The sequence below is a fragment of the Rhineura floridana genome, chromosome 5 (assembly GCF_030035675.1).
Source record: "Rhineura floridana isolate rRhiFlo1 chromosome 5, rRhiFlo1.hap2, whole genome shotgun sequence".
NCBI lineage: Eukaryota > Metazoa > Chordata > Lepidosauria > Squamata > Rhineuridae > Rhineura > Rhineura floridana.
Genome location: NC_084484.1, coordinates 63,980,726 through 64,007,333, shown reverse-complemented (window position 1 = coordinate 64,007,333; position 26,608 = coordinate 63,980,726). Strand labels below are relative to the sequence as shown.

Below are 26,608 nucleotides of genomic sequence, written 5' to 3'. Positions count from 1 at the left end.
CTCCAGAAGGATACCATGGTCGATGGTATCAAACGCCGCTGAGAGATCAAGGAGAACCAACAGAGTTACACTCCCTCTGTCTTTCTCCCGACAGAGGTCATCATACAGGGCGACCAAGGCCGTTTCTGTACCAAACCCCGGCCGAAAGCCCGATTGAAATGGGTCTAGATAATCAGTTTCATCCAAGAGAGCCTGGAGTTGGCGAGCGACCACACGCTCTAGAACCTTGCCCAGGAATGGGACATTTGCTACTGGCCTATAGTTGTCCAAATTATCAGGGTCCAAGGAGGATTTTTTTAGGAGCGGTCTCACCACCGCCTGTTTCAGGCAGGGTGGGACCACTCCCTCTCGTAAAGAGGCATTAATCACCTCCTTGGCCCAGCCGGCTGTTCCATTCCTGCTAGCTTTTATTAGCCATGAGGGGCAAGGATCCAGAGCAGAAGTGGTCGCCCGCACCTGTCCAAGCACCTTGTCCACATCCTCGAGCTGTACCAACTGAAACTCATCCAATAAAACAGGACAAGACTGTGCTCTGGATACCTCATTAGGATCAACTGCTACAATAATGGAGTCAAGGTCCCGGCGGATGTTCATGATCTTATCACGAAAGTGTCGCGCAAACTCATTACAGCGGGCAATTGATGGTGTTATTGCTTCCTGGGGACCAGAGTGTAAAAGTCCCCGGACAACTTTATAAAGTTCCGCTGGGCGGTTAAGGGATGACTGAATAGAGACAGCAAAGTATTGCTTCTTTGCTGCTCTCACTGCCTTCACATAGAGTTTGGTAGAGAGCTTCACAAGTGCATGATTACAGCCGTCAGGAGTTCGCCTCCATTTGCACTCAAGCCGTCTCCTTTCTTGCTTCATCACTCTTAGCTCCGGAGTAAACCAGGGAGCCAATTGAGCTCTGCAACGGAGAGGGCGCACCGGGGCGATCGTGTCAACTGCCCGGGCCATTTCCGTATTCCACAGCATGGCCAGGGTTTCAACAGGACCGTCAATTCTATCAGCCGGAAAATTCCCTAGAGCCATCAGAAAACCCTCAGGATTCATTAGTCTCCGGGGACGGACCATCTTAATTGGTCCTCCACCCTTGCAGAGGGGAGAAAACAGTGTAAGTCTAAACCTTAATAGGCGGTGATCTGACCATGACAAAGGAATAGATGAAAAATCCCTCACTCTCAGATCACCATCCCCTAATCCAGTGGCAAAAATCAAGTCCAGAGTGTGCCCCAACACATGCGTAGGGCCAGTAACAAATTGAGACAGCCCCATGGCTGTCATGGAGGTCATGAAGTCCTGAGCTGCTCCAGATAAAGCAGCCTCAGCATGAATGTTGAGATCCCCCAATACCAAAAGTTAACAATCATTTATGAAGACCTCCATTATTCTGCACGCAGCATTCAAGCTTTTGGATACCACAGAACTCATCCTTGGAAGATGTTTCTAGTCTACATATCACATTTGTATTTGCTTCAAAAAGCCCCATTTACTCCACCAGAGTTGTCATATTATCTCTTCACAACAATATTGTGACGTACGCATAAACACTGTTTCTTAGCATTTCTGAGCATCAGCATGTTAATGTATTCTTCTCTATAGATATTTTGTATATTAAGATAGAAATTGTTGTAGATATAGATGTGAATTAACTAGGGAGCTAGTGTAGCATAGTGGCTATGTGAGCGAGTTACGAACCAGGAAGTCTCCAGTTCAAATCTCACCTCTGCCATGAACTCACTAGGTACCATCAAACAAGTTACTCCTAGGCCATATCTGCAATATACATTTAAAACACTACTATTCCACTTTTAGTAGTCATCGCTTCCTCCCTCCCAAAGAATCCTGGGAACTGTAGTTTGTGAAGAGTGCTGAGAGTTGTTAGGAGACCCCTATTCCCTCACAGAGCTACTATTCCCAGAATTGGGAAGAGAGATTTATTGTTAAACCACTCTGGACAGATCAGGCTTCCAAAGTGGGGATTAGTCATCCCTGCCTTAAAGGGTGTTTAAGGATAACAACTATATAATGTACGTGAAGCATCCCGAACACAGGAAAATACTATACAAAGTTCAATATTCTTATGTATTAGAGTTTCAGGTTACACAGAGGCCCCCTGTAGCAAAATAGTCTTTGAAAACTTAAAAATCTGACTTATAACACATATCCCGAATTCTAATGTCACAGGCTTCATTGGAAGTGTAAAATAGGAAAACACAACAGTTTTTATTTGTATTAGCAGAACCAGATATTTTGGATAGAAAGCAGATGACAGAAAATCAATGTAAGCCAAATAAGTTGGCTTTCCTAGTGGTTGGAGAATTAGGCTACAATCAAAACCCTAGATCATTAGTGTTGCCATCATCCAGGGCTGTGGAGTCGGAGTTGTGGAGTTGGAGTTGGAGTCGGGAGCAATTTTGGGTGGAGTCGGAAGCAATGTACCAACTCCGACTTCCAAATAAATTTTGATTGACAAGAAGCAATTTTGGGTGGAGTAGGAGTCGGAGTCGGACAGTAGAAAAATAGAGGAGTCAGAGTCAGAGTTGAAGGTATGGTGTACCGACTCCACAGCCCTGCCATCATCTATCAATCATTCATCATTTATTTGTATGCCGCCTTTCCATAAAAAATCATGCTCAAAGTGGCTTACAAGAAAGTGAACAGAAATATTTCTCAAAATCAACAATTACAAAAACAAAATAATAAAACAGGAACATAACAGCAAATAAAACAGCAAACAAAAACAACTTTTCAGTACTGTAAACATAGTGACATTAAATCTCTGGGCAGGCAACATTACACTTTCTGACAATAGCCAAAATAAAAGAGTATCAGACAGTTTCATTTTGCTCCTAAAAACACCCCTGCCGTGCCGTTATTCAGAATCCCAGTCCTGCAACAACTCCTTATAAATCTTCCAAAGGAAGGGGGTGGTAAAGAAACACCCTTCCCATGATCATGCAACAGCAGCAGGGCCAGCTCAGGATCCAGCCAGGCTGTCCTCCCCACTGTGCTATACCAGCTGTCCCACCCTAATAAGATTTCTCCGCTGGCAAAATGCCCTTTTAATCAGGAAGTTCATTCTACATCTCCTTTTCTTTAAACCATTGCTTCAGGTGTTATGATGAAATATGATAGAGAGAGACATGTTACTGCAAAAAAATCCCTTTTTTGAAAAGCCTGTACCTGTTTGCAACAGAACACATAATTAATTATAGGAAACTTTTCATGTGTGAAAACCAAATGAAAGTGCAATCAAAATACAGAATGAATTTCAGACTGGTTTGCCATGGATGGCAATGCAAAGCGGGTATTTGGAAATGTGTAAGATGCATTGTAAGGTAGATTTGGATGCAAAAAGTATTCCCAAACAAAAGGATGAGATTTCCACCTTTGGTCGTGCGGGGTAGAGCTCTTGTATATTTAACAGCATAACAGGCAGAAAATCAACAGGTACAGATTTCATACGGGGGCGGGAGAATAGGAAAAGCTCCAGCTGTTAAATTTTTGCCATGTTAGAAACTCAGGAACCTTGAAATAAATAGATGACAGCACGAGAGGAAGAATACATTGAGAGGCTGCAATATGAACTTGAGTAAAAAGAAGCGTGAGGAGGAGGGAAGAGAAATTCGCTGCACAAAAAGGAAAAGGAAAAGCGACCATAGCATGAAATTAAATGGGATGCCGATTGCATATACCGCGGACTGAGCGCCCACAGCGTGCACAACAAGACAGGTAAAGCATACCAAAGACACGATCCTCCTCACCGCAACACTAACCGCGCGGGCGTCCCCTACCTTCCTACGGGCTGCAACGGCCCAGTTCGCGGCCCGGTTCTGACAAGAAGGAAGCGGTTCGGCCCTGACGTCAATCAAAGCAGCAGAGCCGCATAAACCCGCCTACAACCGCTGCTTGTCTCACGACGCGATCAGTCCCAAGAACTTCCGAGCCCTGCTTGCATCACGTGTCGCGACTCACCCAATAGCAACTAATTGATTTAGGAACCGCAAAGAGACGCTGTACCGTCATTATACTGAAGGAACTCTTTCTTCAAACTCCTCCCCTTTATTTTGTTTTTGCCCGGGTAGTGAAAGGGTGGTGGAGCGGAGGTCTGTGGATTGGTGTGCGTTTTCTGTCCAACCGGTCGGGACGAAGAAACGAAGCAGTGGCTGTTCTGTATGGGGCTTGTTTTGGGGACGGACCGCAACTACTGGGGGGCTTAGTCAGTGTTACACGCGCTGATCCTCATGGGTTCCCGATGGCGGCAGATGCTACTGTGGGGGCGAAAGTTTCACGTCGTTTTTCCTCTTCCACCAGCAAGGTGTTTAGGGCCCAGTCCGGTCAGATTTTTGCACGCCACTGCCATCAACTACCATATCCCGAAATCTGGCAATGGGCATGCAAAGGGAAGGAGAGGTGGGAATAGCAATTGTAGTAGCTGGGAGTCAGGGAATAAGGAAGGTGAGGAAGAAGACGAGGAGGAGGAAGACGACGACAAGGGGATGCTGGACGTAAATGAAAAGCTGCTGGAATCGGGTTTACCCCCTCTTTTTCTTGACTCCCAGAAAGTGTTTATTGTTCATCCAGCTGTGAAATGGGGAGCAGGCAAGCCGCAGCTAACCAGAGGTGTGATACCAATTGTCAGGCACAGCCACATACAAAAGTCAACCCAGATGCAACTACAGTCAACTATATTGAACTAAGCCCTACTCAGAGTAAACTCATTGAAATTAATGGAAGTTGAGTTTGTCATGTCTATTAACTTCAATGAGGCTACTCTGAGTAGAACTAGTATTGAATACCACTCCGGATGTTTTATTGATTGCTGTTATTTTAAAAATGGATAACATATCTAGCTCTTTTCTAGAATAAGAACATAAGAAGAGCCTACTGGATCAGGCCAGTGGCCCATCTAGTCCAGCGTCCTGTTATCACAGTGGCCAACCAGGTGCCTGGGGGAAGCCCGCAAGCAGGACCTGAGTGCAAGAATCATAGAACAGGGACGAAATGTACATCTAGCCCAACTACCTTCTCTAAGGAAGGATTTTCAACTGGCCTGTTTGCATTTCTCCCATTTATTAACCCTTTGCAAATCAGATTAGGATTTGAGAATTTTTAAACTGGAGCATAAATGTGAAAGATTAGCATTTTTGCTGACAAAAATGGGATTTAGATGGTAGTCCTATTCCTATTTACCAGAAAGTAAGCCCCATTACACTCACTGTGAATTATTTCTGTGTAGACATGTGTAGGATTTTGCTGTCAATAGAACACAGTGTGCCATGTTTTCCATTGCAACTATTTTAACTCTTATTTTCTATTCAGTATGTACATTTTAATTTAACTTTAAATATTCAGATATTATTGTAGCCGTATTCCATTCATTCTATTACACATATATAGTAAATTGCAAAAGTAATTAGACCCTGACCAATGCTCTCATATTACTGAAATATAAAAGTACATTGTAGTTTCGTTCTGTATAATTTATTTTGAAACACTGACACTCAAAATCAATTATTGCAAGGTGACATGGTTTTATGTTGGGAAATGTTTGTAAGAAACATAAAAAATGGAAACATGTTGCTTGCATAAGTATTCAACCCCTGTGCTGTGGAAGCTCCCAGTTTCCACAGTTGAAACAAATTGCCCTATCGAGGACACAGTTACCTTACCATTGGCCTCCACCTGTGAACCATTAAAATTGCTGAGCCATTGTCAGGATAAAAACCCCACTGTTGAAGGATCATTGGTCAGGCTGTGGATCTGAAGGAAAATGAAGACTAAAGAGCATTCTGCAGAAGTGAGAGATAATGTCATACAAATGCATAGATTAGGAAAAGGGTACAAAATAATATCCAAATGTTTGGATTTCCCAGTGAACACAGTTGGATCAATAAAGAGAACCTGCTTCAGTTCACTAAAAAACTGAAGCTTGGGAGGAAATTCACTTTTCAGCAGGACAATGATCCCAAGCACAAGGCTGAAGCAACATTGGAGTGGCTCAAGAACATAAAGTTGAATGTCCTACAGTGGCCTAGTCAAAGTCCTGATCTCAGTCCCATTGAGAATTTGTGGCGCTCTGAAAATTGCAGTCCACAAGCGACGTCCAACCAACCTGTACAACCTGGAGCGAATCTGCCAAGAAGAATGGGCCAAAATTCCTCCGACACTGTGTGCAAAGCTGCTACATACCTACCCCAAAAGACTTAAAGCTGTTATTGCAGCGAAAGTGGCTCTACCAAATATTAATGTGTGGGGGTTGAATACTTATGCAAGCAACATGTTTCAGTTCACTTCCCAACATAAAACCAATGTCACCTTACAATAACTGATTTTGAGTTTCAGTGTTTCAAAATAAAATATACAGAATGAAATTACAATGTACCATATGAGAGCATTGATCAGGAATCTGATTACTTTTGCAAGGCACTGTAGTTACATAGAAAAGTTGTTGACAAAATCTTACCTTGCTGAAGTTAACATGCCAGTGCTTTGTCTCTAGGTTGAAGGACTTAACATCCCAAGGTTTCATTTCATATACGAATTTATGTGTTTATGGATAAGCAGATGATGACAATGTGTGTTATGTGATTAGCACTGTATTTGTATCATTTTTTCCTCTTAAAATTACAGCTGAACTACAACTAGCTGAGGCTGTTGCTCTCATAAGCACCATTCAGAACTGGACAGTGGTAGATAAAATAATCCTTTCTACAAAAGTTCCTGACAAGAAATTTATCTTTGGCAAAGGGAATTTTCAGCTCCTGACTGGTAAGAAGAAACCCCCAAACCTAATGTATGAAGCTCTGAAGCAATTTTTTTCTCCTTTAATGCTTTGGTTTATAGTTGTTTTCAAACCATGGAATTATGGTATCTAATCATGAGATACACTTACTAATTGATATGTGTTACATGCTATAAACCAGTTGTTTTGAATGGCTATAAATATAAAATATATCATAAATGTGAATGTTTCAGTGAAATTCTTAGGTTTCCTGTAGACGTTATGGTGAAGGCAGGTAAGAATTTGAATGAATTTTACTGTTCTGTGCATATAATGGCTTGGTTCAGATCTAATTCTCTCATTTTAATAAACCATAGTTTGTGCATGTGTACTTCCCCCTCATCCCTCTCTTCCTCTCATGCACCAGCTTCTGCACTTCTGTTGTTTCCAAATACATCCAGACTGGGAAACTGGTTAATCTCAGATTACTAACTAGGATATAAATTCAAATTCAGATCCTGGTGGTAATTAAAGTATAATGTTATAATCTGGCTGTGTGCAATAGATAGAACAGATGAGATTTTCTTAGCTCATGAGTGATGCTAACACTACCTTAGCTAGGGTGTGAATTGTCCATATTATTTGTAGGACGCTGCTGAGGGAGTGGGTGTCTGCCGTGCTGATGATTTGGCAGTATCTTTTCTGTGAGCCTGAAATGCAGCTTTCCAGTGCTATTAGTTCACTTTTTAAAAAAATGTTACAAATTGTTATGAAATTTTGTGTATTTCATTTTCTTTTAGAAAAAATTAAAGGATCGCCAAATGTATCATCTGTCTTCGTAAATGTAGAAAGACTCTCTCCTCTAACAAAGGTAGTTCCAAAGTTTCATATTCAAACAGGCCTTCCTTAATGCTTCTGAAATTCTGTTTATTGCATCAATACAGTTCAAATATGTCTACAGATCTGCATAAATCAGATAGATACCTTAAGGGTGCAATCCAGTCACCTTTCTGCAGGCTGGGGTGAGTTGAATGCTGCAGAGCCTGGGCTGCACCAGCAGGCTCCCAGAAGCAGCCCTCTGCCATAGCTGAGCCATAGCACTGCCAGGAGCCTGGTGCCACTGCTGGGGACAACTAGCATGGCAGACGGGGAGCCAGCGGAAGCCCTGAAAATGGGGTGTTCTAGGGACATGGCGGGGGAGAACCCGCAGAGGAGACTTACGTGAGATCCTCCTAGCGTTCAGATCCCTACCCTGACTCCTGATCCCCCTGCAAACTCTTCCGGCCAAAAGGCCAGCGTATAAAATAATTCTGTTTATTCCCCATTGTGGCCTGCGGGGAGAGCTTAATCTATGTTTATCCGAACCGGCGCTTCCCTTCCAGCTCATGTGCATGGTTCCCAACGGAGCCAGAGACGAGCCAGGCCAGCAGCTCCCAAACGGGAGGAGGATCCCACACAGCTTTCTGCCACCGGCCCCTCCTGCTGGCTTCCTGGCATTTGGATTGCTCTGCCTGTCAGTAATCCAGAAATAACTGGCTTTATTAACTTACTGCCCAATGACTTAAAGTTCCAAAGCTATGCACGCTTACTTGAGATAAGCACTGTTGAACTCACAAAGTATATACCTGCATAGGGTTGGACTGCCAGAGAGTAAAATGTGTGTTTCATGATTAAATTTTATCTAGCTTTGAATCTATAGTCATTTGATCTGTGCTTCTCTGCATTATTGCTTTTTCATTCCTCACTCTCTAACACGCACATGAAAAATTGGTCTAGGCATTATTTTACCTACACCTCAATTACTTCCTTGTGATGACATTTCCCATCTGCAGCATAACACAGACTATGTGACACAGTGTTACAGTGAGTTTCCCTAGTCCATTCCACTCAGCAGCAGCAGCTGCTGGGAGTAGGGAAACTCCCAAAGTGATAACGCCAGATTACATGATGTACATGATATGCCCGAGAAGACAAAACTCATCACAAAGAAGTAGCTTGGATGTAGGTTAAAGCCATGTCTAGACAGGATCATGGAGGCTAGAGCCCCTGTTCAGAAGATATCACTCCCATGTTGTTTAACAAGTGAGCAGGGGCATGCTGACCTCACACAATTATGTGTACTGTGGAGCATCTGCATACACAGTTGCATGCATGTAGGCTTGTATGGACTCAGAACACTGTGCAGCTGGGTTTCCAGGTCACACAGAAGCCTTTGCATGCACAACTGTATGTGTGAAGGATCTATTGATAAAGACAGCTGTGCTGTTCGCAAGAAGTCTGTGGGGTGAGTCAACTTGGTACATCCCCGTTCCTGTGTTGAGCAACACAGGAGTGATATTTTCTGAAGTGGGCTAGGATTGTACAGAATGGGGTTTCTTTTTTTGCCTTTTTCAGTGAGATTTGTTGTGATACAGTTCCAGTCAGATCCCTGAAATTGTTTTGATGTTTGCAGTCGGATCCTGGAAGTCAATAAATGCTATTTTTACAGCATTGTTTGATTAAAATTCTGAATGCCACTGGATTCACAAGTAACACACAAATCTTCAGTTTATTTTATCTTTTAAAAGAAAGAACTCGAAGAAGCCTGGCAAGTGAAAGTTTTTGACAGATATACAGTTGTCCTTCACATTTTCCGCTGCAATGCTCGGACTAAAGAGGCAAAACTTCAAATAGCGTTGGCTGAAATCCCACTTTTAAGGTACTCAGAGCTAATATGTGACATGCATTGTGTCTCAACAGAATACAAAAACACTTTCAGATAATAACTTAAATTGGTTTGACTTGCTTCTTGGCAATATACTAATACATATATTTAACTACATTACAAAGTTTGGATCAGCCTTCCTGAACCTGGTGCTCTCCAGATGTTTAGAACTACAATTCCCATCAGCCCCAACCAGCAGGACCATGCTGGCTGGGGCTGTTGGGAGTTGTAGGCTAAAACGTCTGGATGGCACCAAGTTGGGGAAGATCGGTTTAAATAAAGTTAGAGGGGTGTGTTTTGTTTGAAAAACCTCACAAGTAAGTTAACTTTTTTTTGTTAAAGATATATGCATGAAAAGTGATGGTTATACAGCTTTTTTATTAATACCTATTCAGCACTGTATCTCCTTTCAGGGCTATGTATACAGATTTTGTGAGCCCTGATAGACCCCAACATACTTCCTTATGTGTGAAAGCACCACCAGTTTAAAGGCCCAGCATAGTCCCATCCAAATGGATTACTTTGCCAATCACAGCATTATTTTTAAGTGATCATGAAGAATTGCAGATTGGCCCTTGTCCAGCTAATGTTCATAATGACTAAAGTTACAATTCTATGCCAATTTGTTTGGGAATAATCCCTGTTTAACTCAGTGGGACTTACCCTCTGAGCAGGTATGTATAGGATTGTGTAAGTCCCATTGAAAGCAATGGTACTTATGTTAACTTCAACTACCTTGTTTCATTGGTTTCAACTAATTTTGTCTGAATTGGGCTCAGTATAACTTAACTATCAAGAGTAGGGATGGGATCCATTATCCAGCACCACTCTGAAAACATTTCATTGAATAAGTGTTATTGATTTGAGTTTGCTCTTTGTCTGCTATCCCTTGCTTTTACCAGTATGCTTTCCCCCCCCCCAAAAAAAGTCAGAATTAATACTGAAATTTTGAAATATCAATATTTTGAAAGGAAAATAGCAATAAATTGAAGGAAATTGATATTTTGAAAGTAACTATTGATAATTTGAAAGGAAAGCTGCTACACTGCTACCTCTGCTATTATAGGCTTGACCTGCTTCCTCCCCACTTGGAGCTTGGATTATTTGGGGAGGGGAGTTGGCAGAGAGAGAGCAGTACTGCTGTGCTGTGCTGTGCTGTGAGTAAACTCAATAAAAGAACAATATATTCTGGGGACTAGTAGAGTAAAAAATCCAGTGTCTGGGGAAAAGCCACTGAAGGTCAGAGCAAACAGGATCACTCTGCAAATATGGAGAATAGGCAGACCATTGAAAAATCCAATGCTAAATCCAAGTTCAGCAGAATTTTCACCCATCTCTGAAGATGCTTGCATGGCCGTCCAAACGCATAATATTTACTTTATTCCTTTTTTCAGAACCAATGTAACAAATGAGGTTGCTCAGTTGGATCAGCAGAGAGGTGGCTCAAGATACATTATGGGTTCAGGTAGAGTGTATACATTGGGGAAAATGTTCAAATAACTTATGTAACCCAGCAAAGATCCATTGCTATTGTAATCAACTACATTCAAACTACATATCACAAAATGCAGTCTTCAGCTTTAAGTGTGCTTTTTTTCTTCAAAAGAAGCCATGATAAACTACTTTTAGTATATGTAGGGCTAGCGCCAGAGAGTGGCCACGTTGGGCCCTGGCTGAGGGCCCTTATAGCCCAGAGGGGCCCCTGCTTAGGGTGGGAGGGTGGTGCTCCTGTTCCTTGATCGGCAGCAGTGTCAGGTCCTGCAACCCAACCTGCTGCATATCGTGGAGAAGGAGCTCCTAGGCACCCCCCCAATACAAACAACATGGGCTTCAGTAAGCCATATGCATGCCCTGTCAGTATGAATGCTGTGTGTGCATGCCTGCCATCACCCATGATGCCCCCACTGCCATCTTGAGAGGTAGGTGGGGCACACGGGTAGGCTTATTAGCCCCTTGCCACCTGTATCGGGGAGGTGTTGGGGTACTGCACAGTGCACCCTGTCATGCCTGGCACCAGCCCTGGGTACATGTATTTCATATATGTCTTGCTGTCTCAAAATAAATGCTCTTTCTCATAATACATAATTTGTGTATGTGTTCAGCTTAGATGCTTCTTTTTTTCGCGATGAAAATAATATCCACTTTTAGTCATACTTAGGGAAGACCCATTGAAACTAATGCACTTGTCCATTGATTTCAATAGCTGTAGTCTATGTATGACTAACAGTGAATATTACCCACAGATAGATTCCACATACCATTTACCTTTATGCAACTCTTTTTGTAATGGTTTCTTTAGAGATATACATATGAAAAATATTTGCTTAGACTTGGTTGTGTGGATTCTTCAGGGAAATTTGTTGCCTAGTTAGCATGTAATGCTAAACCAAACCATGGCTAAGTGTGGACGTGTGGGTACTAAGAGCAAAAATAACTGACCTCTGCTCCTCCCCAATTCTGTCTCAAACCATGAACTGTAGTTAAAGGTTTGTTCTTGTCTTACTGCTTAGTCCTTCATTTACCATAGTGCTTGGCTTATTATGAGCTCGGGTTTAGAATAATGCAAAGCCAAACCATGGCTTAACTCCAGGTACCATTACAATAACAGGACCAGAGAAGAAGTGAAGAAAGTGTAATGTTTGCTGTGAAATACCCACATGCTCACACTTAATCATTATTTGGCTTAGCATTACATGCAAACTGGAGTAGGAATAAAAGGGAATCTAGTATCCTTTTGACAGATCTTGCCTGAAAAATGTATATCATTGCTAATATGTTCAAGATCAGATATTGTTCTAGCTGCTATAGGCAAGTGTGGCAGTCATATCGAGTGTCCTTGTTTTGTATTTTTAAACAATAAACCTTTTATTATGTTTCATAGGCTGTTGAATACTTAATTTCCCTTTGGAATTTTTATTTCCATAATTATTAAAATTATTAAATTGGTATAATTACAACTGTTAAGGTAAAAATAGTGTTGAGGACAGTCATATTTAGCAAACATACTATATGATATTTGAGATTGTTTCCAACATTTACTTTCACTGTTGTAGATTTTTTGCAAATACTTAATGTGTGGTGGTGGAGGCTGTGCATTTATTTGCTTCATGTAATTCAAATGATTGCTTTTTGATTTGCTACTTCATGCTTTCCAGGTGAAACTTTCATGGAGATGCAGGTTCGCCTCCTAAAAGAAAAAGAGCTTAAAATTCGAAAGGCCCTAGAGAAGCTCAAAAGAAAAAGGCGCTTACTCAGAAGTCAAAGAAGAAAGCGCGAGTTTCCTGTTATTTCAGTAATGGGCTACACTAATTGTGGTAAGGGGCAACAACACAAATGCTTATGCTGCTAGTATTGAAGTACTTGCTGGAAACTCACTTCAAAGTGAAGAGATCTTTGTATTAGAAAGTTTAATGCTTGGACTATAGTATGCACACATGCCAGGTCTTCCTGAGAGTACAGGAATACCCCGCATTAATGTACGCAATGGGTCCAGAGTGAGTACACTGCACTGCAATCATCATATACGGGCATAACTGATGTAAATAACGAATTTATAACTAAAATAAACACAGTAGGCCTTATTTTAAGAAAAAGTTTGTAGTTGGAACCTGATCGGGCAGTGGCGTCATGCCGTTAAGTGTCCGTTCTTGCAAAGCGAGCGTACATAAACGGGAATGGTGCTACTGTAAATATGTCCGTACTCGCGAGTGTCCGTAAAGTGAAGGTCCGTATAGCAGGGTATTCCTGTACAGAACATGCTTTTTTTGTTTAGGAGGGTGTCTCGCATATCTAAGATCCTTGATAAAAAATAGTTCCCATTTACGTCAGTGGAAATTTCCATTAACTAAGGAAAGATTATGCCTAGTTAAAACATTATTCAAACATTGACTAGTTTTTCAAGTCTCATAGGCCCAGATTCAAAAGGCCTGCACGATGGTTCTGCATGTGCACTGGCAGTGTGTAGCCCCTTCCCAGCCCCCCATGCTCCCCCTTTGAAAAGCTCAGTGTGGTATGAGGAGCTACAGTAGGAAGGAAAAATTAGCAACCCCTCCACATGCACACATGGAATCAGTTTCTGCAAACCCAGGGAGCTCTTTCAGTCCTGGCCACAGGATCTGATGGGGTATGAAATCTGCCAAAGAGAAACTCAGTGGGGGAAAATAGCACACATGCTAGAGACAGGTTTGTTTGATTTTTTTTTAATGTCATAAACACAACAATATATGCAATGAGAGACAGTTTTGGGATTCACAGGGAGATCCTGATAGAAAAATGTGCATGCACACCTCCAAATTCCATTCCTTGTTTATAGCAGTGGCAGTTCCTGGTGTTCTAGAGAAAGGATGCAAAAACTCATTTGCCACAAGTAATTGATCAAAATAAAATTTGTTAGAGGACCTTCATAAATGCAGTTAACTCTTAAAATCAGACAAGTTGACCTAGTATTTATGAAGAAAATGCTGTTATATTAATATAGTTTAAAAGGAGGGTCTTAGCTCAGTGGGAGAGCATATGCTTTGTCTACAGAAGGTTTCAAGTTAAATGTAGACAGTACTGAGCTAGATGGACCAATAAGACAGCTTCCTATATTCCTATGTGTGTATGGAATTCCTTTCGTTAATTGAACAGGAAGGTTATATTCAGTGATCAACAGTATGCTATGACAGAGAGAGGTCCATTCTTGCAAATGTTGATTGATCTCCGTACTTGTAAATCTTATTCTTGCTTTCAGTCTATTTTCAAGGAAATCAGATGGAATTGAGTGTAGAAACTACATCTATAATGTTAGTTAGGAATTATGTTTGACCCCAAATTGATTTCAAACATCTTGTAAGGCTTTGTGGAATCATTACAATGTAGCCTTTGGTTGCACTCCTAAGAGATGGTTGCTGCTTTTTATTTCATGTAGTTAAGTTGCAATCCTACATCTAAGAAACATCAAAAATCAGTTAACTGGAAAAGAAAGTCATAATTTAACAGAGGTAGGAGACAGTTGGAATGATATTTTACTAAGGCATACTCAGAGCCTGGGCAGCAGAGGCAACCATAGCAGCAGTAGAATTTTCAACAGGTATAACTACATTCCCACCATGCACTTAGGCAGCTGCTGTAAGAATTAAAATAGTGCTGCTGGCATAGCAGATGTGCCTTCCTCATGTGTGTGGGGGGGATGGTATGTTTACAGCTAAGACATCATTGTTGCTTCTGCTACTGGTACTATCACCTGTTTGGCATTTGAGTGGATTGAAGTCATGGTAGTGGCTCAGTGGGCATACAGCTACTGACTGTCCTTGAGCTAGATGCCTAGTTTGTGTGGGAAGGATGAATTAATTAATGCCTAGGAAAGTTGCATAAGAGAATTGCAACATTTGTGGCATTCACATTTTCCAGTTATGGAAAGACTCATGGCCCCATTTCTCTCTAGTCAAATTAGAAGATAGTTGTTGATCTCCTGAACACCTGTTTGCAACATTGGTTGTATGCACCAGCGTGTAGACTACAAAAGGGTATGGAGATGGTGTGCTTCTTGTCTAGATATGACAGGCCCCTATCCCATTAATTTATTTCTTTTATAATTGCAGCTGGTTTTACATGAAGCAAACTGTCCAACTTATCATGCCTTCCTTGATTTCTGTTAGGGAAAACCACTCTAATCAAGGCCCTTACTGGGGATGCCGGATTGCAGCCTCAGGATCAACTCTTTGCAACATTGGACATTACAGCCCATGCTGGCAACCTGCCATCACGCCTGACTGTTCTGTATGTTGATACTATTGGATTTCTCTCTCAGTTGCCCCATGACCTTGTTCAGTCATTTTCAGCTACACTAGAAGATGTAGCCTGCTCGGTAGGTACACCACTGTCTAATGGATATAGATTCTGAAAACCAACAAACCTCTTTGAGAGAAATTACACTTTAGATTGGTGCAAATCCTGGTGCCCAGTATACTCGCACTTGTTTCTGAGTGCAGTTTGATTACAGGAAGGGTTGAGGACTGCAGCCTGCTTCACTCACTTTGTACTGGACAGCTGATCTTCTCCTCTTCCGGCGCAATCAGACCCCCGGGCTACAGCTGATCCCACCGGAGGAGGGGAGGAGCATGCTACAGCTGATCTTCTCCAGTGCGATCAGCGGGTTAGGTTCCAGACCCCCACGCTACAGCTGATCTTCTCCTCCTCCGGCATGATCAACGAGTTAGGTTCCAGACCCCCGTACTACAGCTGATCCGCTTTTCGGCGTTTTTCACTTTTCGACGGGGATCTGGAACCTAACCTGCTGTGTATGAGTGGGGCACTACTCTACTGAGGACTTTGGATACATAGTCTTTATCTGTTTACTAGAATGTCATATCTGAAGGGCAGGAGGGACAAAAACAAACACATTTGACAACCTCTCCCCCAGTGGCTCCAGTCTGGTTCTCTCCAGCAACAGCCATGGGTCAAACCACTGTATGTTGTTGTGATGCCATCTTGAGCTAACTGATGAATTCCTGCTCGTTACTCCAGTGCATAACATGGGAATGGTATTTATGTTGATTTCCAAAAACAATTTAGATATGTGGAGCTCTTGCTCACTTCAGCCTTCTTGGGTCTTTCTCAGAGATAGGTTTCTTTTTTAACAACTGTCTATGTTGGATCTTTCAAATAAGGAGTTATGCTGGAATATTTGACTGAAAAGTAGCTCCACATGTGTGTGTGTGTGTGTTTGATTTGGCTTTACATAGTGGAGGCATCTTAGAGCTAACATTTGAGCTTTTTCAAATGTTATTTTTCAACCTATTTTTTCTCTATTGTTCAAGGACTTCTGCCTTTAACCTTAGGAGAAGGCTGAGTTCCTTCAGGTCTACAGTTAATACACTAGAAATAAAAGCAGTTTCTACTTTTTGGAAAGTAAACATGCACACTAGAAATTAGCCATATAATACTTCACCTAGACTTCAGTCTTAGTTTTGTCCACTTCAAATAGCAGTATGAAATACTATTATTTTCCTCTCTTACTGCTCTTTTTAACAATGTCAAATAACTGAGTACCTATTTGAGCATGCATATGATTTGCTACTAGGATTTAATTATCCATGTGCGGGATGTTAGTCATCCAGAAACCAACCTCCAAAAGGAAAGCGTGTTATCAGTTCTCAGGAATCTTAACCTTCCCAACCATCTACTGGAGACAATAATTGAAGTTCACAACAAAGTGGATTTGATAGATAGGTAAGAATCACAGTACTTTCAAAATATTATTATGGTTTATTTTGTGGTTATCTCAGTCCTAAACAAGATAAAACGTATTGGAATGATGTCCATGAGCAATGGATTTCATGTATTTGTGCTAGAATTATTTTCTGCATTGCTGGCACAGTGCTACAACCGTGTCATACTGAACTACAACCAAAAGTCAGTGGGTGGAATCCACCACTTGGTGCCCATGCACTTGTGGAAGGGCTTTTGATCCATTGGACAGCTACACACACTGTTCTGGAAGTTCCTTCTGCTCTCTGTAGCCTATTTGGGGGAGGGAGACAGGGATTATCAGAGGTTTATGCTGGATCAAAAGCCTTTTCATGACTTCAAGGGACCAATTGGATCCCACCCAGTATGTCCAACTTCCATAAATCAAGACATTTTCTTTTTATTATTTTAATAAACATTTTGTTTCATTTTCTAAATACAGAAATCTGACAGCTAAATTCATCCATCTGTAAATATACAAATGTTATATAAATATTAAATGCCTACTATGATACAGCATGTATAAATCAAGAAATTTTCACTGAAACTAGTGAGGTTCAATAAATGCCAGATGGAATCCAGTGCACAGCAGATCATGATAAAGTTTTATTGATTTCCTTAAACATAAACATATTTAAATGTAAGTTATATTGTATACTTTAAACTGGCTTAACTGGTTTATGAATTAGCCTCTTCATTTATTTAACTGTATTTATTTAAAGCATTAATGAACAGCTTAATGTTTTCATCCCTCTAAGAACCATTTGTTTTAATTGGGCTCAGACTCATGCAATACTTTGTGAATTGAAAAATTGCACTAATAGAAGACAAGTGAGACTATAGTAAAGAAAGTTTAAATTTGACGTATGTTTAAGGTGAAGGCAAACGTGGCACCTGAGCTATTGCAGAGCTTGGAAAAGTTACTTTTTTTAAACTACAACTCCCATCAGCCCCAGCCAGCATGGCCACTGGATTGGGCTGATGGGAGTTGTAGTTCAAAAAAGTAACTTTTCCAAGCTCTGACTATTGTAATAATAGAAAAGATTGGTGTAAAAGGGAAAGGATCCTGCAAGTTACTTCAATACTTTTATTACTAGATAATGGCAAGAGCCACATACATGATCACACAGCAATTTATTTCATGCTTGAATGTTACTACCCTTCTGATCCTATCTGGTACTTTTGAATTATCCCCAAACAAAATTCTCTTGGAGCTTAACACCAGAACATTCTACTAGAATAAGGCACTAAAGTGATATGACTAGTACCAATCAGGAGGTAAAAATATACACCTTTTTATATGGAATAAAATAAAAATATGAACACCAGTACACTGTAATCTAACAGTGTATGTCCAAAACGTTCCTGCGCCTTCCACAGTTGTGAAGCACAGCGTGTTGCCAGGCTGACTTTTCTCAACTGTGCTGCTTCTCGCTCTTAAGACCTGTTTTTCTGACCTTTGCTTTCTTCTAGGTATCATCCTATTGAGCCAAATGCAATAGCCATTTCCGCTCTACTTGGGCATGGCTTAGAAGAACTGAAAAAGGAAATAGAGAGCACAATTTTGACAGTAACTGGGAAAAACATTCTGACAATTAAAATCAATTTATCTGGACCTCAGCTCAGGTAAGCAAGTGTGATAGCTACATACTGCTTGAGAGTGGCAGTCAGGCAAATTTGTATCAAGGATCTGTTGATCAGATACGGATAGCTTTGGGAGCTTTTTGCTATAGCAAAGTTTTAGCTATCTTAACAATCACTTTCTGATCCGGCACAATGTTCCTTTTTCCTGCTAAGTCCACTTTATATGCAAAGCTTGCCTCCGCTCTGCCAGTTCTGTTGTAACTGCTAAAGCTGAACCCGTTTCCCTCCTTGTATGTGGCTTGATCTTGAGTTTAGTGCAATATGTCCTCAGGTGGTACCAGGCCAGTAACCAAGCTGCTACTACTACTACAACAGTATGCATCACAGATGTCCCCATTGACTGTCTAGACTGCAGTTGCAAAACTGCTTTGCTTAAATGTAGAAAGGAGATGAGGAATCCCTATTCTTCATGGTGGATTAATGTAAAGCCAGGGACTCCCTATCTCCTTCCTGTGCACCTCACACAAGCCCCTCCAAACCAAGCTGTGAAGCAAACTATGAACTGCAATCCTGGTTTGGAAGATTTCTTTAAACCAGAATGTTTACATTAATCTGAGCATGCAAGGGGAGGAGGGAATGCATAAGCATGGAGAGTGTTCCTAATACTCCACACAGTGGTCTGAAGGATCAGAAATGCTGTGTGTACATAGTCAATGTCTATAAGGCACTGACTGTTTTTTGCTTTTCCAGTTGGCTCTACAAAGAAGCAACAGTACAAGAGGTGGATGTTGTTCCTGAAAATGGTACAGCCAACATAAAAGTGATCATAAGCAATTCTGCCTTGGGCAAATACAAAAGACTCTTTCCTCAATCATGTTATTCCTCTTGTAATTAACAAGAGATATTTTCTTTGTATTAGAGAACTCCTGATTAATGAGTATCGCAGAACTATTTTTGTTAACAGTGTGGTTCACTAGAATATAGACTTTCATCTTGTCTTTGTTTCAAACCAATCTGCAACTGCATGTTATGAAATGCTGACAGTACCTCGTACCTCTGAAAAAACTTCATTGTGAAAACTTCATTGAGAAACTTGCCACACTTTCATTTATGAGAAATTGCAGAAAACTACCCAACCTTGGCAAAGTAACAGATTTAACCACTTAGCAAGATTAGTTATCAGTCTAAAAAAACTAACAAAAGTTGCTTTGATCTCAAAAGTTGAGTTAAAACATCTGAGAAATGTTCGGACTATCAGTGTGGACAACACTGATATAATGTGAATTGGTTGTAAGAGCATAAACTATATTGAAATTTTTACTTAAACTACTGTTATATCAGAGACAACCCACACGCATCATACTGCTCAAACATAACTTTGTTTATAAGACTTAGGGTGCAATCCAACCCACACTTACACTGGGCTGAGGCGAGTTGGATATGGCAGACCGTTCCCTCATCGCGGCTCCGCTCAGCTGGAGGTTCACCAGGGAAGCCCAGCCTGGCATAATGGAAGCCGGTGGAAGTCCTGTGAAAGGAGCTTCTGAGGGCGTGTTGGGGGGGGGGACTTGCATGATATCCATTCTGCTTCCTCCTGCAGCCCTCCGTTGCAGCAGCTGGTACACCGGGAAAAGGGGTGGTGAAAGGAAACGGGTACTTTGTTTCCTTCCCCTGCACCCTGCCAGTGCAGCCAGCATCCTCCCCTCCAAGTGGCCTCCAAGCAGCAGCTGGATTTGCAGCCCCTTCTGCTAGCTCTCCCTCTGCTGGCTTCGCTCCCACCAGCCTCTGGCAAATTGGATTGCTCTGCCCGATAAACAAAGTGAAGGTTTCATATTGAAAACATAGTTTCCATTAATTATATGAATGAGAGCCAGTGTGACGTAGCAGTTAAGGTGTTGGACTACGACCTGGGAGACCAGGGTTTGAATCCCCACACAGTATCGTGCCCAGGATGGGAGGCAATGACCGGACTCGTGGGTGTGATTAACTCTTTCTTTATTAAGGAAATTTCGACATTAAATTTACTGCGCTTCATGCAAACCCCTAGTCTAACTCACTAAAGTTCCCTAACTATCTAATCCTGCAGCGTTGAAAGAAAGTTGACAGAGCAAAGTTTTCCCGCCTCTCCTTCACTTATGAAGGAGGGAGGCGGGCGCGCAGCCTCGCGCTTCGGAGAGATCCCCCTCCCTCCGCCTTTTTCTGCTCCTCTCTCCTCTGCCTTCGTGGAGCTCGAGGGGAGGGGGGATCCTGGGGCCCCTCTCCTTCCGAAGTACTGACGTCCCTATCCCATGCGGGGGGGGCGGGGGAGTGGAAACTGGACACCGGCTTCTTCCCGGGGCTGCTGGGCTGCGGAGGAGTTACATATCCTCTTCCTTCCAACTCCTCCTCCCACTCCCCTCCCCGCGGCTCAAAGGGAGGCGTGAGAACTGGTAGGGATGAATCCCCAGCCGTTGGAATCCCAAGGTCTCTTACTGTAGACATCTCACTCTCACCCCCCTCCTCTTCACTCCCCATCTGCAACTCCTGGAATTCCAAATCCCCCTCCCCACTCTCTCCCACATCGTCCTCAGGATCCCGATCCAAAGTCTCGACACACAGCCATGAAGCTCACTGGGTGACTTTGGGCCAGTCACTGCCTCTCAGCCTCAGAGGAAGGCAATGGTAAACCACCTCTGAATACCACTTACCATGAAAATCCTATTCATAGGGTCACCACAAGTCAGAATCGACTTGAAGGCAGTCCATTTTTTCCAATTATATGAATATTGGGTATCAGATCATACATGGCAGATGAACATTTAAATATAACTGTTAGTGAACAGGTGCTAGAAAATTTGTTTCTGTGCCTTACATTGTGAAGAATAAGAAAGTTGAACTTATGAAGGTGTATGATTCTTATAATCCTTTGATTTGCAGCTAACAGTAATCAGGGGGCTTGCCTCCCTTTTCCAGCCCCCTCCTTTTAGTTTTATGTACCTATCTTAGGGTACCTTTTTCCTAAATGGAAACTTTCTCTGTCTATGCTCCTTGTGAGTTCCAATATTGTCCTGGTCAGTTCTATAAGCTATTCTTCAGTCACCTTAAGGCAGGGATTGCCAACATGGAGCTTGTGAGTGCAGTGACACCCTTGAGGTCTTGCCCTAGTGTCATTGAAGCCTCTGAACATCCCCCAGTTCACTGCCCCATTGTTCATTAGATGGTGAGGTGACTACCATTTTCTCCCTTCAAAGATGTATAGAGATAAAGAAGGAAGTTGTAAGTGTGACGCTTTTTCCCACTTCCCTCTTTCAGTTCTATGTGCTTTTCAAGGCTCAGATTAATTCTGCTAGATCTGACTTGTACCCAGATCTGTTGGAAAAGCGAAGTATGCGCACACATATTTTCTTTCTGTCTCGGGTGGGTAGGGGTAGGCTAATGCAGGGTAGGAGGAAGAGAAGTGATCAGAGGTGGTAGAACCTGCAGCACTTACCAAAATTCCAAATGTGTCCACAGACCTAAAAAGGTTGGTGATCCTTGTCTTAAGATCATTGATTTGTAATGTTGCATCATTTCCAACATTTAAATATCAGATTATTTATAGAGTATTGTCACTTTGTACTTATTAACATCGGGTTAATACAACAGTTGTCAAAATGAATTCTTGCAGATATAGCCATGGTTTTCCAGATTATTAATACTGCTGTAACTGTGTTCTATTACAATTGCTGATTAGTGCTTGCTTTTTGAATAAAAGATATCCAAGATTTTACGTTACAGGCTTGCTGTCATCTTCTTTAAAAATAAAATTAATCCCTTGAGGGAAAACTTCATTGTAGGTCAGATTTTCAGTGTGCAAAACTGTTGACATCAAGTAGGCATACTGAAATCCAGTAGTCGCTGTTTCTCTTGCTGTTCCTGATCTCTTGGTAGAAGTGGATTAGCTTTTTCTGTAACACTGCTACATGTCAGAGTTCAGTAGTCTTACTTATTCTGCGTGACTCCCTAAGGTTTTATTTTGGAATGAGTATTCTCTACCTATTGTTTACCATGATATGGCAACCACAGTAGACATGGTGCTATAGGTAAATATTTTGTTCCCAGGAAGCGAAACTATATGCCCCAATCACAAGCCTGTTTTCCTGGAAGAAAATCGTGGTGAATCTGGTAAATGTGCAGACTTAGTATAACTGAGCAAGCAATCCAGAATTAATTTATCACTTACCTTCATTACTTTTTGGCTTGCTGACTTTGGGTAACTTACCAGCTATCTTTCCAGTGTTAAATCTCAGCAACTGAACCAAGAAGGAGGTGCCCTGTAGTGATTACTTTTTGTGCACACATCTTTGATATCTTTCAAGATGAGACTGTATTTATCCATTAACGCATGTGCAGGACATGAGCACAACAGCATACTAATCCTGTTCACAGCAACCAGAAGTATTATTATTGTTATTACTACTACTAAATTTATTACCCATCCTTCCCCAGTAGGTCCCAGGATGAGTCACAACAATATAAAATACATGATGAAAAACAGTTACATTCACAACTAGAGAGGGTCCTAGAAATATATACCTCAAGTGTCAAAAGCCTGGGTGAAGAGGTGTGTCTCTGTACAATGAAGATATCAGACACACCTCTGTGGGGAGGGAATTCCACAACTTAGGGGCTGCCACAGGGTATGCCCTCTCCTGGACCACTACCCCCTATACTTCTGAGAGCAGGGGAACTACCAAGAGGGCCCCATCTGCCAGTTTTAACACCCGAGAAGGTCTGTGGGGAAGGAGGCAGTCTTTCGGATATTTGGGGCCTAAGTCATTTAGGACTTTAAACATAAGCGTAAGCACCTTGAAATGGGCCCAGAAACAAACTGGCAACATGTGCAGCTATTTTAGAACTTGGGTTACATGACTTTTCAAGACAACCCTTTAGAACAGCTGCAGCACTGGGGGATTGCAGAAGACCTGCCCTGGGAGTGAGTATCTGAGCATCTGGGTACTTGCTGCTTGTTCCTCTGAGTTGCTGTCTCTTGAGACAGCTGAAGTCCCTGGTAAGCGCTGCAAGGACCCAGAGAGAGGCTGCAGTCAATCTTGCAGCCTCTTGCATCAGCTCCTGGCTGGGTCAGGAGGCGTAAAAGCCCAGCTGCCCTTGAGCAGTGGGTCTGCCACTGGCAGGGTCGCCACCAAAGAGGCAACACCAAATGGGCTCTCCCCTTGGGTAGTGGGAGGGTGTATGGTGCATATGTAGTTCCTGCACAGATTGAGAGCCTGTGAAGTGAACTGAACGATAGGAGAAAGTCGCCAGATGTCTTCAGAGTGACAGTCTGCAACTGGCAGAAGGCTGGTCCTCCCTGGGTGTGAGACAGGGAGTAGATGTAGCCTGTGTGAAAGTTATTGAGTGGTCTGACTGTTCCCAATTCTCACAGAGGCCTACCGGGATAACTGGTTCAGGTTGGTTTTGTTGGTGGGCTCTTGTGTCTGTATCAGGTGTTTAAGAGGTGTCTTAGTAAGGAGGAACATGAGTGATGCCACCCCAATTTCAGTAATCATGGGTAGAGAAAGGTGCAACCATGGGGAGATGGTGAACTACCACAGAAGACAAGGGCAAGGCTATCTACGCCTTATTCCTTGCTCCCACTCCTCTCAAGGATGGGTTCCTTGTTGCTCATCTGCTGTGCCCACTGGCCTGTGTGTGTTGTTGTTTAACGCCAGATCGGTACACAATAAGACCACACTCAGCTGATCATGGATGAAGGTGCTGATTTGGTGTGCATTCCCAAGACCTGGGTAGGTGAGCTGGGAGGAGTTGATCTGACCCAGCTTTGCCCACCTGGATACTCAATGCAACACCAGCACAGGCTGTAGGGATGGGGGGGGGGAGTAGCTGTGGTCTACAGAACTTCCATCTCTGTCACCAGGAAACCACTCTGTCTTGGAGCTGGCTGTGAGGGCCTGCACCTGGTGTTGAGCCAAGGAGACAGTAAACTAGGGTTGCTGCTGGTGTACCGTCCACCCTGCTGCCGAGCAGCTTCTCTGCCGAGCTGGCAGAATCTGTCTCGGCTGTGTTATTGGAGCAGCCCAGAACGATAGTGTTGGGTGATTTCAATGTCCATGCTGAGGGTGCCTCTAGTGTTCCGGCTTGGGACTTCATGGCCTCCATGACAACTATGGGACTGTCTCAAGTTGTCACCGGCCCAATGCAAAGCGCAGGGAACACTCTCACCTTGGTTTTTGCTCCAGATGGAGGAAGGGGTGATGTGGAGATGGGGGGTGAATGTCACCCCATTGTCATAGACCATTGTCAGAGCACTTATTGATTTATATCCCGCCCTTCCTCCCAGCAGGAGCCCCTTCACTTCCTGGTGAAGTTTAAACTTACGGCTCCAATCCTCATCTGCAGGGATGGTGGATGGTCTGCCCCTGGGGACTCATGGAATCCACAGGATTTCTGAATGCCCTGGGGGAGTTCCCAGTAGATAGAGCAGGTGACCCTGTTGAAGCCCTTGTCATGCTGTGGAACAGCGAGGTGTGTCAGACTCTTGGCACAATTGCCCAAGCGCCCTCTCTGCTGTTGTGGAGCCCGGTTTGCACCTTGGTACACCAGTGCATTAAAAGCAATAAAATAGGCTGGATGAAGGCTAGAGTGCAAGTGGCAAAAGACTTTCTGTGAGGCTGATTAGGCATGAGTAAAAGATCATAACTGTGTCTACTGTGTGGCGGTGAGGGCGGCAAAGAAGGCCCACTTCTCTGCCACATCACATCCTCAAGTAGCTGTCCAGTGGAGCTTTTCCGTATTGTTGGGTCTGTGGACATAAACTCCAGGAAATGGAGTTTTAGACCCTTTGGAGGCCCACTGTGAATTGTTTGCAAGGCACGTTGAGGGTAAAGTTGCTCACCTCCATAGCAGTCTTGATGCCCCATCCACATCTCCCCCAGTGAGGTGTCCAGTGTAATGTCTGCTGCAACTTCTTGGGATCAACTTCAGTTGATGTGGCCTGATGATGTGGACAAGCTGCTTGTGATGATGCAGCCAGCAACGTGTCCTCTCAACCCTTGCCCTTCTTGACTTATTAAACCTTGCCAAGGGGTTTGACCAAGTGGCTCCAGGGTGTGGTCATTGCATCGTTGCAGGAGTGGTTCCAGCTGTCCTGAAAGAGGCAGTGATCCAACTGCTGAAAAAGCCCACCCTCGACCCATTGGTTTGTGGCAAATACCTCCCCCCCCGGTCGCAAATACCCTTTTTAGGGAAGGTGATTGAGAGGGTTGTGGCGCAGCAATTGCAAGTACTCATGGATGAAACAGATTATCTTGTCCCATTCCAGTCTGGTTCAGGCCTGGTTATGTGACTGAATCAGCCTTGGTCACTCTGATGGATAATCTCTATCAGGAGAAGGACGTGGAGTGCAACCCTGTTATTCTTACTTCATCTCTCAGCGGCTTTTGATACTGTTGATCATGGTATCCTTCTGGGCCGAGTTGGTGAGCTGGGTATCAGAGGTATTTATATTTATTTATTTTATTTATTTATTTGTTTCATTTTTAGACCGCCCATAGCTAGTAGCTCTCTGGGCGGTGTACAAAACAGATTAAAAATACAATATTATAATAAAATCAATCACATATATCAACAATATTAAAATAAAATGTAGACATAAACATTAACATTAAAAACATTAAAAAGCCTGGGAGTACAGCCAGGTCTTAACCTGGCACCTAAAAGAAAGCACCGTAGGTGCCAGGCGTTATCTCTTCAGGTAAGCTGTTCCACAATTCGGGGGCCACTACAGAAAAGGCCCTAGATCTGGTAACAATCCTCCGGGCATCCTGGTGAGATGGTACCCGGAGGAGGGCCTTAGATACTGAACGAAGGTAGTGTTTTACAGTGTTTCCAATGCTATCTCCAGGGTCATTTTCAGAGAATAGCATTGGACAATTGTCTCTCAGCCTGTGACAGTTGTGCTGTTGGATGCTGCAGGATACCATCTTGTCCCCGATGCTGTTTAACATCTATATGAAGCCCTGGGGAGCGGTCATCAGGAGATTTGGGGCGAGGTGTCAGCAGTAGGCTCTATTTCTCTGTAACATCTGAATCAGGAGAGGCCATGCAAGCCCTGGACCACTGCCTGGACTTGGTGTTGGGCTCGATGAGGGCCAATAAACTGACTGAATCTTAGCAAGATGGAGGTGCTGTAGTTTGGTGATTCCTGAGCTCCGATAATTGGTCAGTTTCCTGCTTTGGATGGGGTCATACTCCCTCTGAAAGAGCAGGTCTGTAGTCTGCGGGTGCTCCTGGATCCATCTTTGTCACTAGAGGCCCAGGTGACTAGGAGTGCCTTTTACCAGCTTTGGCTGGTAAGACAGCTGCAGCCATATCTGGACCAGAAT

The 26,608-nt window shown here is 42.9% G+C and overlaps 2 protein-coding genes across 4 annotated transcripts in view; one reads left to right on the top strand and one right to left on the bottom strand.

Annotated features, from left to right (window-relative positions):
* The window catches only part of LOC133384971 (cohesin subunit SA-2-like), an 80,771-nt gene extending 76,828 nt beyond the window's left edge, over positions 1-3,943 (bottom strand). For 2 of the 3 annotated variants that reach the window (XM_061626997.1, XM_061627000.1), the window contains exon 1: positions 3,798-3,943. The gene's annotated coding sequence lies outside the window, so the exon portion shown is untranslated. Of the gene's footprint in view, positions 1-3,746 lie in introns of all 3 variants that reach the window. The other variant, XM_061626998.1, reaches the window with a different exon arrangement.
* Positions 3,944-3,978: 35 nt separating this feature from the next.
* Positions 3,979-21,955, top strand: GTPBP6 (GTP binding protein 6 (putative)). The gene is made up of 10 exons (XM_061627009.1): positions 3,979-4,626; positions 6,637-6,774; positions 7,528-7,598; positions 9,295-9,425; positions 10,826-10,896; positions 12,587-12,745; positions 15,071-15,279; positions 16,495-16,643; positions 18,135-18,287; positions 18,996-21,955. The coding sequence occupies exons 1-10, from the start codon at positions 4,248-4,250 to the stop codon at positions 19,138-19,140; spliced, it is 1,605 nt and encodes a 534-aa protein (XP_061482993.1). The 5' UTR covers positions 3,979-4,247; the 3' UTR covers positions 19,141-21,955.
* The last annotated feature ends 4,653 nt before the right edge of the window (positions 21,956-26,608 follow it).

Bases quoted from the DNA above. Each gene is read 5' to 3' on its own strand.
- GTPBP6 (XM_061627009.1), top strand. From the start codon at position 4,248: ATGGGTTCCCGATGGCGGCAGATGCTACTGTGGGGGCGAAAGTTTCAC. The intron at 4,627-6,636 runs GTGTGATACCAA...TTAAAATTACAG, and splicing joins CAAGCCGCAGCTAACCAGAG to CTGAACTACAACTAGCTGAG. The intron at 6,775-7,527 runs GTAAGAAGAAAC...ATTTTCTTTTAG, and splicing joins GAATTTTCAGCTCCTGACTG to AAAAAATTAAAGGATCGCCA.